We start from the raw sequence: 16,876 nt of genomic DNA on the forward strand, positions 1-16,876 counted from the left end.
CCAACAACTGACAACTTCCCTGCGTGCCAAGAGCAAGTGTGAAAATAGTGATTAAAAGCAGAATTAGGCTGGATCTGTGCAGACACGGGCATTACATGAGGAGCGACGCCGTCAGCGCCGAGCACACGCAGCTCCCGTGCACGGGGGAGGCTGCAGGGTCGGCTCAGGAGATTATTTTTACTTTCTGACAGGCTGGTTTGTTGTTTGCTCTGGGCTTTAAGCAGTTTAAAGCTGATTTGTTTCCTCCTGGCCCCCGGCAAGCAGAACTGCAGCGAACTGTGGGGGCCTGGGGCTGGAGCTCCCCTCGAGGAGCCGGAGCAGCCGCGGGAGGGAGGTGGGAGCAGGAGCCCAAGGGCAGCACAGGAGCGGCCACATCCAGCACCCAGCTCCCCCAGAGCCCCCCTGGCCCTGGGGGTGCCAGGGGCTCCATCCTCCGCCCAGCTCGGGGGCCAGCAGCTGCTCCAGGAAGCGGCAGCAGAGCGGCAAGAGCAAACCTGAGGTGACTCAGCTGCTCCTAATTGGATTGCGGCTTGGGCAAATTAAATACAGCCAGCCCGAGCTGAGTCTCTTCGCCCAGATTAAGTCCAAAAAGGTCTGTCTGCCAGGAGAAGGATCTTATCTTGCCCCCAGGCTGAGCACAGATAGCAGAGATGGGAAGTCTGATGGGTCAGGATGGAGCCGAGCCATAACCTGGGGAAAAGCTGTTTGTGAGCAGGGGCAGAGCAGGGATCAGGCACAGAGGGTCCTGCCCTGCTGGGAACAGCCTGGAATCCCAGCAGCAGCTCTGGGGGCTCACAGGGGCTCAGTGCATCCCCCAATGCCATGAGGAGGAGGAGGAGGACAGAACTCCAGCTCCGTGTGCAGCACCACAGGATGCCCAAGGCACTTTCAGAGAAAAGGGTAAAACCAATTGCCCAGCTCCCAACTGACCAGCAAGGAATTGCTGATGAGGCTGGGGACCAGAGAGCTTTGAAAAGCAAATTAATGCCCCCCAATCTGCCATCTATTGCTGTCCTCCCGGAGCACTGCCCAATCTCCAGCTCCATGGAATCGAACTGGCGGCCAAAATTCAGCTCTGCGTTCATAAACGAGCTCGTTTATCAAAGGTGACAGCCCCGGGAGCAGCCTGGGAGGCAGCAGAGCTGTGGGAAGCGTGGCTGCCCCCCCATCCATCCACACTGAGGGGCCCTGCAGCAGCTCCAGCCCCTCCTGCCCGGAGGGTGGCACCAGCTGGGGATGCTGGCACAGAATCACCGACTCCTGGGGCTGTTTGGATCAGAAAGGACCCTAAAGCCCACCCAGTGCCACCCTCTGGGGCTCCCTTGGTGCTGCCAGGGCATGGGGAACGATGCTCCCAGGGTCTGCTGAGCCTGGGCTGCCCACACACCCCATCCCGAGCTCCTCCTGCCTCCTGTCCCCTCCCTGGCTGTAAATCCAGCACGGAAACGTGTTCTCAGTGCCCCCGCAGCACTGGGAGCCCCAGGGACAGCCCCTGGGCAGTGCCAGGCACAGGTGGCAGCGCCAGGGCGGGCACTGGGGTGGTTCTCACCCTCCTCCTGCCCAGGGGCAGCAGAAACACCCCAGGACCCTCGTGGGAGCAGCAGAGGGAGACCAGGGCTGGCAGAGCCTGGGGTCCCCTCACGGGGAGGGGACACAGAACGATGTCACACTGAGCCAATGCCTCACTGGATGATGTCACACCGAGCCAATGCCTCACTGGATGATGTCACACTGAGCCAATGCCTCACTGGATGATGTCATACTGAGCCAATGCCTCACTGAATGATGTCACACTGAGCCAATGCCTCACTGAATGATGTCACACCGAGCCAATGCCTCACTGGATGATGTCACACTGAACCAATGCCTCACTGGATGATGTCACACCAAGCCAATGCCTCACTGAACGATGTCACACTGAGCCAATGCCTCACTGGGAGGGGACACTGAATGATGTCACACCGAGCCAATGCCTCACTGGGAGGGGACACTGAATGATGTCACACCGAGCCAATGCCTCACTGGGAGGGGACACTGAATGATGTCACACCGAGCCAATGCCTCACTGGATGATGTCACACTGAACCAATGCCTCACTGGATGATGTCACACCAAGCCAATGCCTCACTGAATGATGTCACACTGAGCCAATGCCTCACTGAACGATGTCACACCGAGCCAATGCCTCACTGGGAGGGGACACTGAATGATGTCACACCGAGCCAATGCCTCACTGAATGATGTCACACCGAGCCAATGCCTCACTGGATGATGCCACACCGAGCCAATGCCACTCTGCTCCGTGTGCCGCTGTCCCAGAGCCAGCACAGCCTCTGGAGACCCACGAACAGCCCTCTGCTGTTTGTCCTTCTCCCCTTTAAGGAGCAGGAGAAGCCGTCCTGGCCCTGCAGTTAATCAGTTTATGCCCTGAAGCATGAGATTTGATTACCTCATGTTATTATCTCAGCGTGCAGGCCTCAGAATTTCATTAATGGGAATAATTTTATCTATTCATTTAAAAACCCGAAATGCTCCTGCTTGACCTTAAGAAACTCCCTGAGTTTTCAAGCAGAAAGCAACAATGGAGAGAAGGAAAAACGCAAACGTGGAGTGGCACAGCAGCGATCCCTCACGGCAGGGGAGCAGTGCTCCTCGCCAGCACTCACGGCATCCATCTGACAGCTAAATCTGATGTAAAACAGTTTTGTACCTCTCACATCCCGACAGTTCCGTGCATCATTAAGAAGCAGTAACATCATTATTAACAGAGATGAGCAAGGATGTTATGATTGCCTTTAAAGCCAGCCCTAAATCACTCTGGGCTCCCAGTGTGGCCAAGGAGATGGCACTGGGGGCTCAGCGTGGCCAGGGGGAGATGCTGGTGAGGCCTGGGCGTGTCTGGGGTGGGGGGCTCAGGGGGGCAAGGCCTGCTCTGCACACAGCATGGGGACACTGCTGCAGTGCCACCGTCACCTCGGTGCCGGGGTGAACGATACCTGAATTCCCTCTGCCAAGCTTGCAGCAGCCTCTCAATTACAGATCAGACAAAATCCCTGAATGGCTCTGGCAGCTGTAACTGCAGAGCCTGGGGAGAGACACCCACGAGTCCCTGGAAGGTGGGAGCAGATCAGTCTGACACACACCCAGAGCACGGGGGGCACGGGGGGCAGCCCAGGAGCTCCCTGAGGCTCTGGCACCAGGGCAGGGCCCTTCCCCAGCCCCCAGGCCCTCAAGGACAGGCAAGATTGATGCACTGCACAAACAAACCCCAGTGAGAGGTTTCCTGGCTCTGCCACGTGGCGTTCCCTCTGATGGGAAATGAAAAGAGAGCCCACAACGAACCCGGTGCTGCCCCACAGCAAACCCAATTCTGCCCACAACAAACCCGGTGCTGCCCCACACCAAACCCACTCCTGCCCATGGCAAGGGCTTGGAGCCAGATGGTCTTTAAAAAACCATTCCAGGATGGATGGATCTGCTAAAACCCTCCCAAAGCCTGGATCCCTGCAGGCTCAGAGCTGCAGACCCTCATCCCAGCCCATCACCTCTCCTGCCCTCGATCCCACAGCTCTTGCTGGGAATTTGGAGGGGATGGAGCTTGGGCTGAGTTGCAGCACCAACAGGCAGGGCAGGAGCACCCAGCACTCTCATTAACACCCTGTGAGTTAAAACAGCTAATTAATGCTCTGGTAAGGATGTATTTGTGCGTGCTCCTACAATGGGAAAGGCACAGCACTCATTACAGCTGCATCTGCCCGGGCCGGTGATTATTAATTAATGCACTTCCAGCTTGTTTATCTAATCAGCATAATTGGTTTCAGTTTTGGTCACTGTTTTCCCTCATCGGGTGGGTAAAGAGGAAGTTCAGGGCCGCCAGGGGGGCTCCACTGGGCACGAACTCCTGGGAACATTGGTAATATGGGCACAGGGACATCTCTGAGGGACGGGGAGGAGAACAGGGCACCCTCTGCCTTACAGACAAGACAGACACACAGACACACAGGGCATCCTCTGCCCCACAGACACACACACAAACAGGGCATCCTTTGCCCCCCACACACACAGGGAGCAGCCTGGTTAGTCAAAGATCTCCTTGCCCACGAGCTTTGGAGATGAATTTTAAAGGTCCCTTCCCATCCAAACCATTCCAGCACTCGATGATTCTGTGAAAATCTGAGTTTTCCACCAGGAGAGAAAGAGCAGCTTTACAAAGAGAAGGGGAACCCAGAATAGGAGAGGAGGGAAGCGCAGAGCGGAGGAGCACTGGGCACACCCTGCAGGTTTGTCAGCTCCACAGCAGAATTGGCCGTGCCCGTGCTGCCGCCTGCAGGCACCGGGCTCCTTCCCGCGGCTGCTCCGGCTCCACGGATCCCAAATTCCCGGGGGAGAGGGGAACGCGGCCCCAGCAGCAGCAGCAGCAATAGCCGCGCTTTCCCGAGCGGCAGGAGCAGGGCGGGCTCACGGTGCTGCCTCACAGCCCGCGGGGCTCAGGGGCTGCTCCAGCCCCCTGCATCCCCTTCCATTCCTCTGCATCCCTCTCCATCCTTCTCCAGCCCCCTGCATCCATCTCCCTGCATCCAATCCCCCCTTCGTCCCTCTCCAGCCCCCTGCATCCCCTTCCATTCCTCTGCATCCCTCTCCATCCTCCTCATCCCCCTGCATCCATCCCCCCTTCAACCCCCCTGCATCCCACTCAGCCCCGCTGCATCCCCCTGATCCTGCTCCATCCCCCTGCATCCCCCTCATCCCCCACAGAACTCGCCCTCGCTGGGATTCCTGCAGGGAGCCTGCAAAGGGCATTTCCCACCTGCAATCTGCTCAGAGCAGCCTGGCTCTGCCCACTCCCACAGCACTCCCCAGCGTGCCCTGCAGGGATTGCTCAGCTCGGGAGATTCCATCCAGTCCAGCCCCTGCTCCAGCACTGTCCCATGTCCCCAAGTGCCACATCCACGAGGCTTTTAACTCCCTCCAGGAGGAAATTCTCCCAAAATCCCACCCTGAGCTGCCCTGGCCCAGCCCGAGGCCGTTCCCTGTGCTCCTGCCCCTGCTCCCGGCTGTGCCCTCCCATCAGGAGCTGTGCAGAGCCAGAAGTTCGCCCTGATCCCCCTTTGCTCCAGGCTGAGCCCCTGCCCGGCTCCCTCAGGGATTCTGCAGCCCCTGCCCGGCTCCCTCAGGGATTCTGCAGCCCCTGCCCAGCCCCGTTCCCTTCCCTGGCCACACTCCAGCCCCTCACTGTCGCTGTTGTGAGAGCCCAGGGCTCCAGCTGGTTCCCCAGCAGTGCCAGCACAGCCCTGGGTGGCTCCATCTCCCCAGGGCTGGGTGCCCGCTGTGCTCTGGGGCCACCTGGGCTCCCCAGTGCCCATTTCTCCTCTCCCAAAGCACTCCCACTCGGCTCTGGAGAGCTCAGCACGCTTCCCTTCCTTTCTGGAAAAGCCAACAGCTGACACGTTTGCACCAACACCTCCAGAGCGGGCCAGAAATAAACCAGCCTTTCAAAGCCAGCTGAAGAGATGGAATCCAGCTGCACAGAACGGGGCTGGGAGCTCCTCCCTGCCCCTGGGGTGGTGGCAATACAGCACAGGGAGCCCGTGGTGCCAGCAGCAGGGTGGGATCTGCACCCACGGGCATCTGATGGAGGCTGGAGGGAACCTCAGGATCAATAGGGCTGGAAAAGACCTCCAAGATCACCGAGATCTCCAAGATCACCATGTCCAACCTTCAGGAGGGTGCCTGGGAAGCAGGACCTGTGCAAACATAGCTCTGCCTGCTTCACTGAGGCTCTCTCCTTTAAGGACAAATCCATCAAAAAATAAATTATGAAGTCCTCCACAACTTTTCCCAGTTTCTCATTAACATTTTCAACAACTTGCTGTTTTTCCTGAGAACAGCCCTGCCGGCTCTCGGGGGACACAAGCGCCCACCAGAGCAGCGAGGAGCACCACGGAGCCACCCCCATCCCGCAGACCCAACCCAGGATGTCACAGCTCCCCCGACGGTGCCAGGCTGTGGCAGCCAGGCTGAGGGAGAGCCAGCCATGGAGGAGGACCCGGGGCTGCCAGGTCAGGGTCCCACCCACCCGGGGCACTTCACACCCCTGGCTTTGGCTCAGCTGGGAACGACCCAGACAGCTCAGCCTGCTCTGGGCTGCCTGGCCCCGTGTGGGCAGGAGCCCCTGCCCAGCCTGCTGGGGAAGATGGAACAGGAAAGCCTTATCAACATGATTGCCTGGCAAAAGATTTTGAGAATATGGAAACTATAAGCGAGATTGAAATGAAAGCAAGCTTTGAGATCCCTCAGTTACTGAACAACTGGAAAACAATGGTGTGGCCAGTTGAAGGTGATCTCAACACCTTCTGCTTGCAGACAGCTCCAAGGGTCAGAGCAGACCCTACAGCTTGGCAGAAGGGGCCCAAAGAGGAGGTTTTAGGGTTTAATATGTAACACAGTATGGTAATGTAATGATTCTTACAGGCTGTATGTAAATGCTGTAGGATTTGTATCTTGTACTAGATTGGTTAGTGAGAATGAGAATATTCAGCACAGAAGAAGATTTATTGTATTGGAACGGGAACCTTGCTCTCTTACCCCTTTTACTCTCTTATGCTTTTGTTCTCTTACACCCTCACCCTCTCATCCTCTCTCCCCCTCTCTTCTCTCGGGCCTGCTCTGAGCTGTGGCAGCTCCCAGCAGGGCCCTGCACCCAGGCCCTTTGCCATAAACCCCAAATCCCAGCAGGGCCCTGCACCCAGGCCCTTTGCCATAAACCCCAAATCCCACGACCTGGCTGCAGAGATCTCTCGTCTCCGTCCACCCCGACTGTCCTACCCCCAATGCCTCTGGCAGCCCTGGCAGCCCTGGCAGCGCATACCTACGACGGTGAGCACGTCCTTGTCGATGTCGGCGCGGATGTAGATGCGGCCCCGGCGCTCCGTGTGGTCGGTCCCGCACAGGCTGGGCACGTTCATCACGCAGCGCTTGTGCACGTTCATCATGCAGGCTGGGGGGCACAGGGGACACAGGGCACACTCAGCACGTGAGCGGGGCACGGGGACAGCCTGCCCCCCTCCCAACCTGGGCCGATGTGAGGGGTGAACGCCGGGCAAATGGATCTGCAGGGGCAGCTGGAGGCTCTGCAGAGCCTGGGCTCAGGAATAACCCACAGGAACCCCTGCCAGCAGCTCTGGGCCCTGCCCGACAGACCCCAGAGGGCTTTGTGCCCTCACTCGGCTGCTTCAGGTCTGCTGGCTCGTTAAAATTCTCCCCCATCACCCCCGGGGTGCTCAGCTGGATCCAGCAGGAGCCAAAAGGGGCATTAAAGCCTACCCGAGTGTCTGCACACACAGGCAGAGGCACGGAGAGCTCTCTATCTATCTATAGAGACCCACATATCAGTATTTACATTTTGCAGCAGCTCGCTTCCCCTTGGCAGGGTTCCCAAGGTTCTAAGGAATAAGCTGTTCCCAGACAGCCGAGCTTCCCCATCCCCGAGCAGGGAGCAGCCCAGCTCGCACACGCTGCCTGTCCCAGTCCCCTTAAATAGGAACACACAGGATTAACTCGGAAAATCACCGATCCATCCCTTCCCTCCGCCGCCAGCCCCCGTGCTCCGCTCCCCGCGCATCGATTCCCCCGCCGCAGCGCCGGGAGAGCGGCAGCGCCCGGCCCGGCCACAGGGTGTCACTCGGAGCCAGCGCCGAGAGCGGCGGCTGCGGGGGGATGCAGGGGAGGCTGGGGAGCGCAGGGGAGCGCAGGAGGCTGCGGGGGGATGCAGGGGAGGCTGGGGAGCGCAGGGGAGCGCAGGAGGCTGCGGGGAGGCAGGGGAGGCTGGGGAGCGCAGGGTGCTGTGGGGGGATGCAGAGCAGGGCAGGATGCTGTGGGGGGATGCAGGGGACCGTAGGATGCTATGGGGGGATGCAGGGGAGTGCAGGATGCTGTGGAGGGATGCAGGGGATCACAGGATGTTGCGGGGGGATGCAGGGGAGTGCAGGATGCTGTGGGGGGATGCAGGGGACCGTAGGATGCTGTGGGGGATGCAGGGGATCACAGGGTGTTGCGGGGGGATGCAGGGCAGGATGCTGTGGGGGATGCAGGGGATGCAGGGCAGGGCAGGATGCTGTGGGGGATGCAGGGCAGGGCAGGATGCTGTGGGGGGATGCAGGGGATGCAGGGCAGGGCAGGATGCTGTGGGGGGACGCAGGGGATCACAGGGTGTTGCGGGGGATGCAGGGCAGGATGCTGTGGGGGGATGCAGGGGAGGGCAGGATGCTGCGGGGGGACGGAGGGGATCACAGGGTGTTGTGGGGGGATGCAGGGGATCACAGGGTGTTGTGGGGGGATGCAGGGCAGGGCAGGATGCTGTGGGGGGACGCAGGGGATCACAGGGTGTTGCGGGGGATGCAGGGGATGCTGCTCCGGGGGTGCTTCTGGAGAGGAGTCTGGGGGATGCTGCTGAAGTGGGGATTGTGGGGGTGCTGCACAGAGGGATGTGGGGGGATGCTGCTGCAGAGGGATGGGGGAGCCTCCCCCCAAGGCAGCGCCCTGCCCTCCCCTCTCCCTGCAGCAGCCCCAGGCACTGCCCACAGCGGGTGAGGAGGTGCCCGCTGGTGCCCCTCGGGCACTCAGAGCCCCGCAGCTCCACACTGCTAGCACAGGGCACGGGGTGTGGGCTGCAGCCCTGGATCTGGGGCTCCTGAGCCCCCTGCCATCATCACTTACTGTCACATTTCATGCCCTGGTGAATGAGCCCGTAGAGCAGGGACCCGCAGTGGTCACAGAAGGTGGGGCTGGAGTACGTGTGGATTTTGAATTTGTGTTTGCTCCGGGGGTCCTGGAGGAAAACAGAGGACAAGGATTATGAACTGGCATCCAGGGTTGGCAGGGCAGCCCTGCTGTGCCCGTTCCCAGTGCCAGCTGGCCCTGGAGGTGCTGCTGATGCACTTCAGTCAACTGCCACCGACTGGTGGGGACCCTTCCAGCAGGCACCAGCATCCAGCCTCGCTCCTCTTCATCCGTGTTGCCATAACAATGGAAAAGCAGTGCACTGCCTTGGCTGGGGACTCACTGTTTTCCAATAACTCCCTCTTTGCATGGAAAGCACCAGGTGAAGGTGGTGGGTACAGACCAACAGAAGGGCTGGACAGTGCCCAGCTTCCACACAGAGCAGGAAAAGCCACCTGTGACTCCATCTAAATTAAACCTGCCCGGGGAACATCTCCTGTGCTCTGGTGCCAGCCCTCTCCTCACAGGCATTGAATGCCTCCCTGGCATCCAAGCTGCTCAGGGGACACTTTAATATTTTGAGCTTTTTTACAAGCAAGGGCAGATTTTTGCCCAGCAGCAGAGGGTGCAGAGCCAGCAGAGCCCAGTTTATCCCTTGTGCAGGCACTGGGCAAACTCCTGGGCTCCAGCAAGGGTCAGCAGGAGTTAGAGCCAAACAAACCCAAATAAAGGAACCACAATGGGTTGGGAGGGAACTTAAATCCCATCCAGTGCCACCCCTGCCATGGCAGGGACACCTTCACTGTCCCAGGGTGCCCCAAGCTCCTCCAACCTGGCCTGGGCACTGCCACAGCTGCTCTGGGCACCTGTGCCAGAGAGAACTTCCATAAGGAACAGCTTCTGCACAGGGAGCCAGAGCCCAGCACGGGGACAGAGCACGGGTTGGCATTCCCTGGCATGTTCCATGCAAGGGAGGACACGGGACACAGTCCTGGAGCTCAGGAGAGCCTGGAGCAGGGGCTGGGCAGGGCAGTGCTGGGCTCACACCCAGCAGCAGCACAGGCAGGGAAGGCTCCAGCAGGAGCAGCTTGGTTTCAGCTCACGTTGATGGTTTAAGGGTTAGGGATGAGGCTCAGTCCCAGCTCTGTCATTCGAGCTGAGCAGCTTTTTAATGGCCTGGAAAGCTGCCCAGGCATTAGCAGAGACACCTTTTCAGGACACTGTGAGCAGAGTAAATAAATAAAGAGTGGAATCAGAAGCGAGCTATAACATCACCGCCAATACATTCCATCCCCCTGAAATTAATTTCCCAGCACTGTTGCATTGGAGCCTCCAGCTGCATTAATCACCAGCATTCTGCTCTGGTGCTCAGCACCACAGGAACCCCCAATGGCACCCAGGAGGGGAAAACCAACAGAGCTTCCTTTAACTTGGCCTGTGCCGTGCCAGGGATTGGGCACAGGCTCCAGCCAGGGCACTGCAACTGGAAATATCTCACGTTTTACCTGAGGAAAGTGCTGCAGACACAGCAGGGCTGAGGCTGGGAAGGCTGAGGGGACAAGGGGTCACAGTCAGCCTGTGCTGTGTCAGGTCACAGACCTGTGCTCCGGACACCCCAAGCAGCCAGCGCTGCCAGTGACTCTGCAGGTCTGAGAGCCTTCTCATTCCTCAGACATTTACAGGAGAGCAGAGAGTTTAAGCCTGGATTTTAGGCTGGAACAGGAGGTGGGGGCAGTTTCCCCATGAAACTCAGGGCAGGCAGCCAGGACTTGAGATGGATGGTCTGGAAAGTTCCATCCCAACCCACGCCGTGATCCCGATTCCCTTGCAATATCCTGGGAGAGAGGAGCTCTGGCTGCCCAGCCCTGCATCCTGCAGAGCCCCCGGGCACAGCACAGCACCCCTGCTCTGGGCAGGTGACGTGGGGGACACGGGGGACATGTGCCAGCCCGTGCCACCCACGGGATCACCCCCGAGCTGCTGCACTCCCTTCCAGGAACAGAGACTCCTGCTCAGGCAAGCCAGAGCATCAGTCATTCATAAAAAACACCAGCTCTGTGCAGAAGGAGGCAATTCCCACTCCACGAGAAGGATGTTGAATTCCCACTGGCACCCAGGGTTCGAGAAGCCAGAGCTGGAGAAAGAAAGAGTCAGAGCAGGATGGGCTCCCCAAAGCAGGGCTGACTCCCCCAGAATGGGGCTGGGCTCCCCAGAGCAGCATCCCTGCCCCAAGCAGGGCTTCCCCTCCTGCTCCCGAGCACAGGGGCACAGCCAAAGCTGCGATGGAGCAGCCAGGCTGCAGAGGAGGAGCTGCAGGGCTCTCTCTGGCTGAGAGGGGCACCTTGGGCAGCGCCTGAGAAAGCGCCAGAAAGAGGCAGTGGTGGGGATCATTGCTGAGCTGGGCTGCAGTGGCTGCACAGAGACTATTTTTGTACCACGGAGACAGGACTGACGAGAACACTGCGTATGCAGATGCTGAGACTTAAAACAAGAATGGTTAAAAAGAAGTTTGCCAAGAAAAGGAAAGGAAAAGGCTCCACTCCTCCCCCAGCAGCGCTGAGCCAGCCTGAGGAGCGGGGCAGGAACAGATTTCTGTGGAGCAGAGCTGGAAAATGCCATGAGCAGAGCCAGTGCATGCTGAGGCCCTTCCCTTCCCTTCCCATCAGTGCTGCAGATCCAGCACCCCCTGCAACATCCCCGCCCTGACTCACTGCATCTGAAGTTTCTCCTGTTTCCTTGTCCAAATAAGAATAAAATCCCTCCCTGGCAGGGTGGGCAGGCCCTGGCACAGCTGGGGCTGCCCCTGGGTCCCTGGCAGTGCCCAAGGCCAGGCTGGATGGGGCTGGGACAGTGGAAGGTGCCAGTGCCACCGGTCCCTAGAGCCCTGGAGCTCTGCTGCACCCACATGGACAGCCAGGGGTGTTTGAAACCTCTGCACTTGCGTTTGACAGAACACAGAGCCTTGCCTTCAGGAGTAGGGGCTGCTGCTCTCCCTGTCTCATTGCAAAGAAAGCTTTAAATTATCCCTGCTGAAGGAGAATTAGTGCAGTTCATGGGAAGAGACCATTTAAAAGTGAATTTCATAGTCATTTAAACAGCATAACAGCAAATACAACACGGCCACAGCTTACTGCCTGCTCTCAGCAAACCCTGGCAGGGACACAAACCCAAACCCTCGTGTCTGATCCCCACATTTCCCGTGTGGAAGTTCCCCTGGGCGTGCAGGGAACAGCTCCCAGCAGGCAGAAATGGTTCCCTGGTTTCCCTGGCAGGGCAAGCACGGATGGCAGGAGGCTGGGCAGGGGAGGGCACAGAGCCCACCACCCCTGTGAGCTGGGCTCAGACCCCTGCCCTGCCCCAGCCAAGGAGGGAAGGGCTGGGCAGGCACCGGGATGAAGCCAGGGCAGCCTGGCGGGGGGAGCAGAGGCTCCGTGGGGCTGGGAGGGAGCGAGGCTGAGACATCTTCATCCCACGGGAGCTGTCAGCAGCAGCAGGTGCCTGCTCCAGGGGCAGATGGCACAGCAGAGGCCTGGAGGAGTTAATTAGCAGGACAACAGAAAGCAGCAAGTCGCAGGAAGGCTGGGAGGGTTTGCCAAAATGCTGGCCAGGGCAGCTCAGAAAGAAAGGAGCTGTGAGAAAAGGAAGGGAGCTGGGAACAGGGATGGAGCTGGGAGCCGGGATCCAGAGGAAGGAAAGGAGCCAGGATCCAAAGGAAGGAAAGGAGCTGGGAGCAGGGATGGAGCTGGGAGCAGGGATCCAGAGGAAGGAAAGGAGCTGGGAGCAGGGATGGAGTTGGGAGCAGGGATCCAGAGGAAGGAAAGGAGCTGGGAGCAGGGATTGGGGTCCTGTCCTCAGGGACAGCACCAGGGTAAGAGGAAGCCTGGGGCACAGCACGGGGGAGCCCTTTCCATGGAGAAATCCCTCCTGGAATCCTTCCTGAGCTCCTCTCCCACAAACAGGGACAATTTACACACAAAATTGAAATGTAGCTACACCGGCCCCTTACCTTCCCAGAGCAACTCTGATGTTTATTAACACGTCCTGATTAGATGACCTTTAGCGGGATCACGCAAAGAAGGTCATCTTAATGATTATTTTCTCTACAATTTAAATAATTACGCATTCTGCTAATAGCTCCAGCTCTAATTAGGTTTGCCAACTGGCATACATTACCCAGGCTGGCTCGGGGTCCTGGAGCCCTCGCTGTGGGTCAGTCACACACAGGAGGGGCTGTGGGCTCTCAGCCCCTGCTCAGCAGCTCTCCCTTCTCCAGGAGGGACCCCAGGCACACGGGACACCAGTGAGGAGCCCAGGTCCTGCCCTGCTGCAGAGCTGTGCAGCACAAACACAGCCCCGTGCCTGCAGCACCGCTGCTCCCAGCCACTGCTCCATTCCCTGCTGCAAGAAGCAATTAATCTTTCATTTTTCCCTGCTTGGAGACACTATCATGTGTAATTAGTGCTCTCTCCCAGATGGAAGCTCCTGCTCCCTGCCAAGGTTAAACACACAGCCACACTCCCACTCTGCCCAAGGAGGCTCAGACTCAGCCAGATCAGACAGGAGCAGAGATGGGGACTGTGACATTTCCCTGTCTCCAGGGCTCTGCTCCGCTCCCCACAGGTTCTCGGTGCACACACCAAGCTCCAGCACCCCCTGAGCTCCCAGGGCACAGCTCTAGCCCAGTAATCAGAATTACCCAGCTGCTAAACTGGAAACTTGCAGGTTCACCACCAGCACTGCACAGCTACAGAATGGTTTTCTCCTCAATTCTCCAGCACTATGCAGACACAGAGTTCAAGGAGTGAAGCTAGGAGATATTTTGCTTTCAACACATTTTTATCCTTGGCTCCAGCTCTAGGCCATGGGGAAAGCAGCTCTGGGCTGGCAGCAAAGCCCCAGCCAGGCTGCAGCATCCCTGCCCTGCTCAGCAGAACCACTGGGCCACTGCAAGGTTTGACACCTGCAATAAAATTACCTCCTTTCTGTGGGGGTCATATTCATATTCATGAAGATTTACCAAAACCCACCCCTGTGAGCAGCAGAGCCTGAGGGCACCAGGTCAGCCCCCAGTGCAGGTGGCTCTGGATCCTCACTGTGGTTATCAGCAGGCACAGAGCAGAGGGAACTCCAGCGTTGGGAAACTCAACTCACTGCAGCGCTGGGAAACTCACTGCAGCGCTGGGAAACTCACTGCCCCTTGGGGAAACTCACTGCCCCTTGGGGAAACTCACTGCCCCTTGGGGAAACTCACTGCCCCGCTGGGAAACTCACTGCACCCTTGGGAAACTCACTGCACCGCTGGGAAACTCACTGCACCGCTGGGAAACTCACTGCCCCGCTGGGAAACTCACTGCACCCTTGGGAAACTCACTGCCCCGCTGGGAAACTCACTGCAGCGCTGGGAAACTCACTGCACTGCTGGGAAACTCACTGCACCCTTGGGGAAACTCACTGCACCTTTGGGAAACTCACTGCACCCTTGGGAAACTCACTGCACCTTTCATTGTTCCCAGCACAGCCCCTGGCCCTGGCTCAGTGCTGAGGCCACCAAGGCATTACTGGGTGCTGAAGCAGCTCGTCCTCTCCTGCTTCAAAGCTCCTTCAGGATGATATGATTATATAATTACAAATATGATATATGAGGGATATAATTATGCTGCTGGAAGAGCAAGACTGGCAGAGCAGCAGGAAGGAAGCTCGCCCTGCCTGCATCCCTGTGGCAGGAGCAGGGGTACCAGAGCATCCCTGCACCCTGGCAGTGCCATGCACAGGGAGCAGGGGTGCTCTGGTACCCCTACTCCTGGGACAGGCCCTGGCAGTGCCAGCACAGGGATGCTCTGGTGCCCCAGCCCAGCCTCACCCCTCGCTCCATGCAGGCACCAGCTCCTGCCCACATCCCCAGCACCACTCCCTGCTTGTCCCTGGCACAGGGAGCCCTCAGGGGCTCCTGTCCCTGTGTGGGTGACAGCAGTGCCACCCTAGGCTGGTGGCACGGGTGCAGGGAGGGCAGTGGGTGCCCCATGGGACGCTGCACAGACAGCAGGGCTCAGGAAAGGGGCACAGGCACCAGAACAAACCCCCCCAAGTGCTGCTGCCCCCAGAGCCTCATGCCCAGCCCTCTCCCCTGTCCCTGGCAGGGCACAGCCCCATTCTGGGCCACCAGGCGTGTTTAGCCTCCACCTCCTGCTGCCTGCTACACCGCCTGCTCCCACCACTTCTATTTTTAAGGGTGAGAGCTGTGGTGCTCTGTCGTTTCCCCAATTCGAGCTCCTCTCTCCCAGCAGTTCCCCAAATTAGCCAGTTTCCACGGAAAAGCCCAGAACCTGCCAGACAGACCTGAGTGCTGCTGGCAGAGTGGGCTCCCAGCGCTGCTGCCCCAAGCCAGGGATCCACGGGGACAGAAATGCTGGGGAAACAAGGCTGGGACTCTGCTGGCAGGGCTAGGGGGGTTTGTGACACAAGGGAGAGAAGGACATCGGGGCAGGGCTGCAGCTCAGCCCCAAAGGGAAATCTCTGCCTCCCGTGTTCCCTCTGCTCTGCTGAGCACGAGTTACTGCGTGCTTTGAGTGCTTTAAGTATCCCAGAGTCCCCACAGCTACAGAATCCCAGTCCCTGAAGGGCTTTAAAGCCATGTGCATGTGGCATGGGGGGAGGTGGGGCAGTGGTGGCCTTGGGAGTGCTGGGGAATGGTTGGACTGGATGATTCTTGGGGGCTTTTCCAACCTACACCACCCCATGAACAGTGAAACAGCAACCCTGGGGTGCTCTCAGCCCCAGGAGCATCTCCTGCAGGTGCTGCCAGCCCAGGGAGTGGAGCAGCATCTCCTGCAGGCGCTGTGCAGCCCAGGGAGTGGAGCAGCATCTCCTGCAGGTGCTGTGCAGCCCAGCAAGCCCAGCCCAGCACTGAACCTGTACTTACATCCGAGGCAGGGCCCTTGTCAGCACCGGGGCAGGAGAAGGTGACGAATTCATGGCACCTCTTGTGCACCACAAAGCAGCAAACTGCAAAGAGAGCACAGGGACAGGGTCAGGGCATGGCACAGGACTGGCACCACGAGGGCCAAGAAGTGACAAAACAAAGCACAGCCATGTCAGAGCCCAGAGGGAACAAAAGAAACCCCAGCCGTGTGGATTTCTGAGCAGTGTCAGGAGGGTTTTCAAGCAAACCCCTGGCAGGTTTTGAACCCTTATGGAATATCCCCAGGCCTTTTGGTGAAACTCGGCAGAACAAAGTGTCGGGTGCACGTCAGAGGAGGGCTGGGGACAATGCTGTTCCCTGAGCTCACTGTCACCCGTGGCACACGCTCTGAGGGCACTGCTGGGAATAAAAAGAGGGAGAACGTGGATCTGAGCTGAAAAGTGCATGTGGCCAAAAATGGAAGATTGTACCGAAGGGAACAGGTGGGCAATGTTCCTCCCACAGCTCTGCTTCTCTGCAGCATCTCCCCAGCCCCCGTTTGCCAGACCAGCAGACACGCACGTCCTCCTCCCCTCACACACGTCAATGCCAGCCCTGCCCTTCGGGAGAGGGAAACCAATCCCACTGCCCCTGCCCAGCTCCCAGGAGAGGAATCCAGAGCCGAACCCCATCCCACAGCCACCAAACCCCTTCAGCATGTGCCTGCCTGAAGCTGCCAGCGCTGTCTCTGCAGTTTGTGCAGCCAGAGCTCTGAATTTCAAGGCTGGTTTTTCCCACAAATGCCAAATAAGCACCTTCAAATTTACTGTCGTGCTGGGTTTTGTGACTACAGGCAGGGAAGGACATTGGGGCAGGGCTGCAGGCTCAGCCCCAAAGGGAAATCTCTGCCTCCCCATGCTCCCTCTGCTCTGCTGAGCATGAGTTACTGCACGGTTTGAGTGCTCTCATAGACACCTGTGAGAGTCCCCACAACTACAGAATCCCAGTCCCTGAAGGGCTTTAAAGCCATGTGCATGTGGCATGGGGAGAGGTGGGGCAGTGGTGGCCTTGGGAGTGCTGGGGAATGGTTGGACTGGATGATTCTTGGAGGCTTTTCCAACCTACACCACCCCATGAACAGTGAAACAGCAACCCTGGGGTGCCCTCAGCCCCGGGAGTGGAGCAGCATCTCCTGCAGGTGCAGACCCTAAAGAATCATTTGTCCCTTGCCTGTCCCACAGGTGAAACCTCAGCTCCAGG

The 16,876-nt window shown here is 58.7% G+C and overlaps 1 protein-coding gene across 2 annotated transcripts in view; it reads right to left on the minus strand.

Annotated features, from left to right (window-relative positions):
* Positions 1-16,876, minus strand: part of PRKCB (protein kinase C beta) — an 85,744-nt gene that overhangs the window by 30,564 nt on the left and 38,304 nt on the right. For both annotated transcript variants that reach the window (XM_058035724.1, XM_058035725.1), the window contains exons 3-5: positions 15,638-15,720; positions 8,716-8,827; positions 6,869-6,997 (exon numbers count right to left, since the gene is read on the minus strand). In XM_058035724.1, coding sequence (XP_057891707.1) covers positions 6,869-6,997; positions 8,716-8,827; positions 15,638-15,720 — 324 coding nt within the window. The remainder of the gene's footprint in view (positions 1-6,868; positions 6,998-8,715; positions 8,828-15,637; positions 15,721-16,876) is intronic.

Source organism: Melospiza georgiana, chromosome 16 (genome assembly GCF_028018845.1).
Source record: "Melospiza georgiana isolate bMelGeo1 chromosome 16, bMelGeo1.pri, whole genome shotgun sequence".
Classification (NCBI taxonomy): domain Eukaryota; kingdom Metazoa; phylum Chordata; class Aves; order Passeriformes; family Passerellidae; genus Melospiza; species Melospiza georgiana.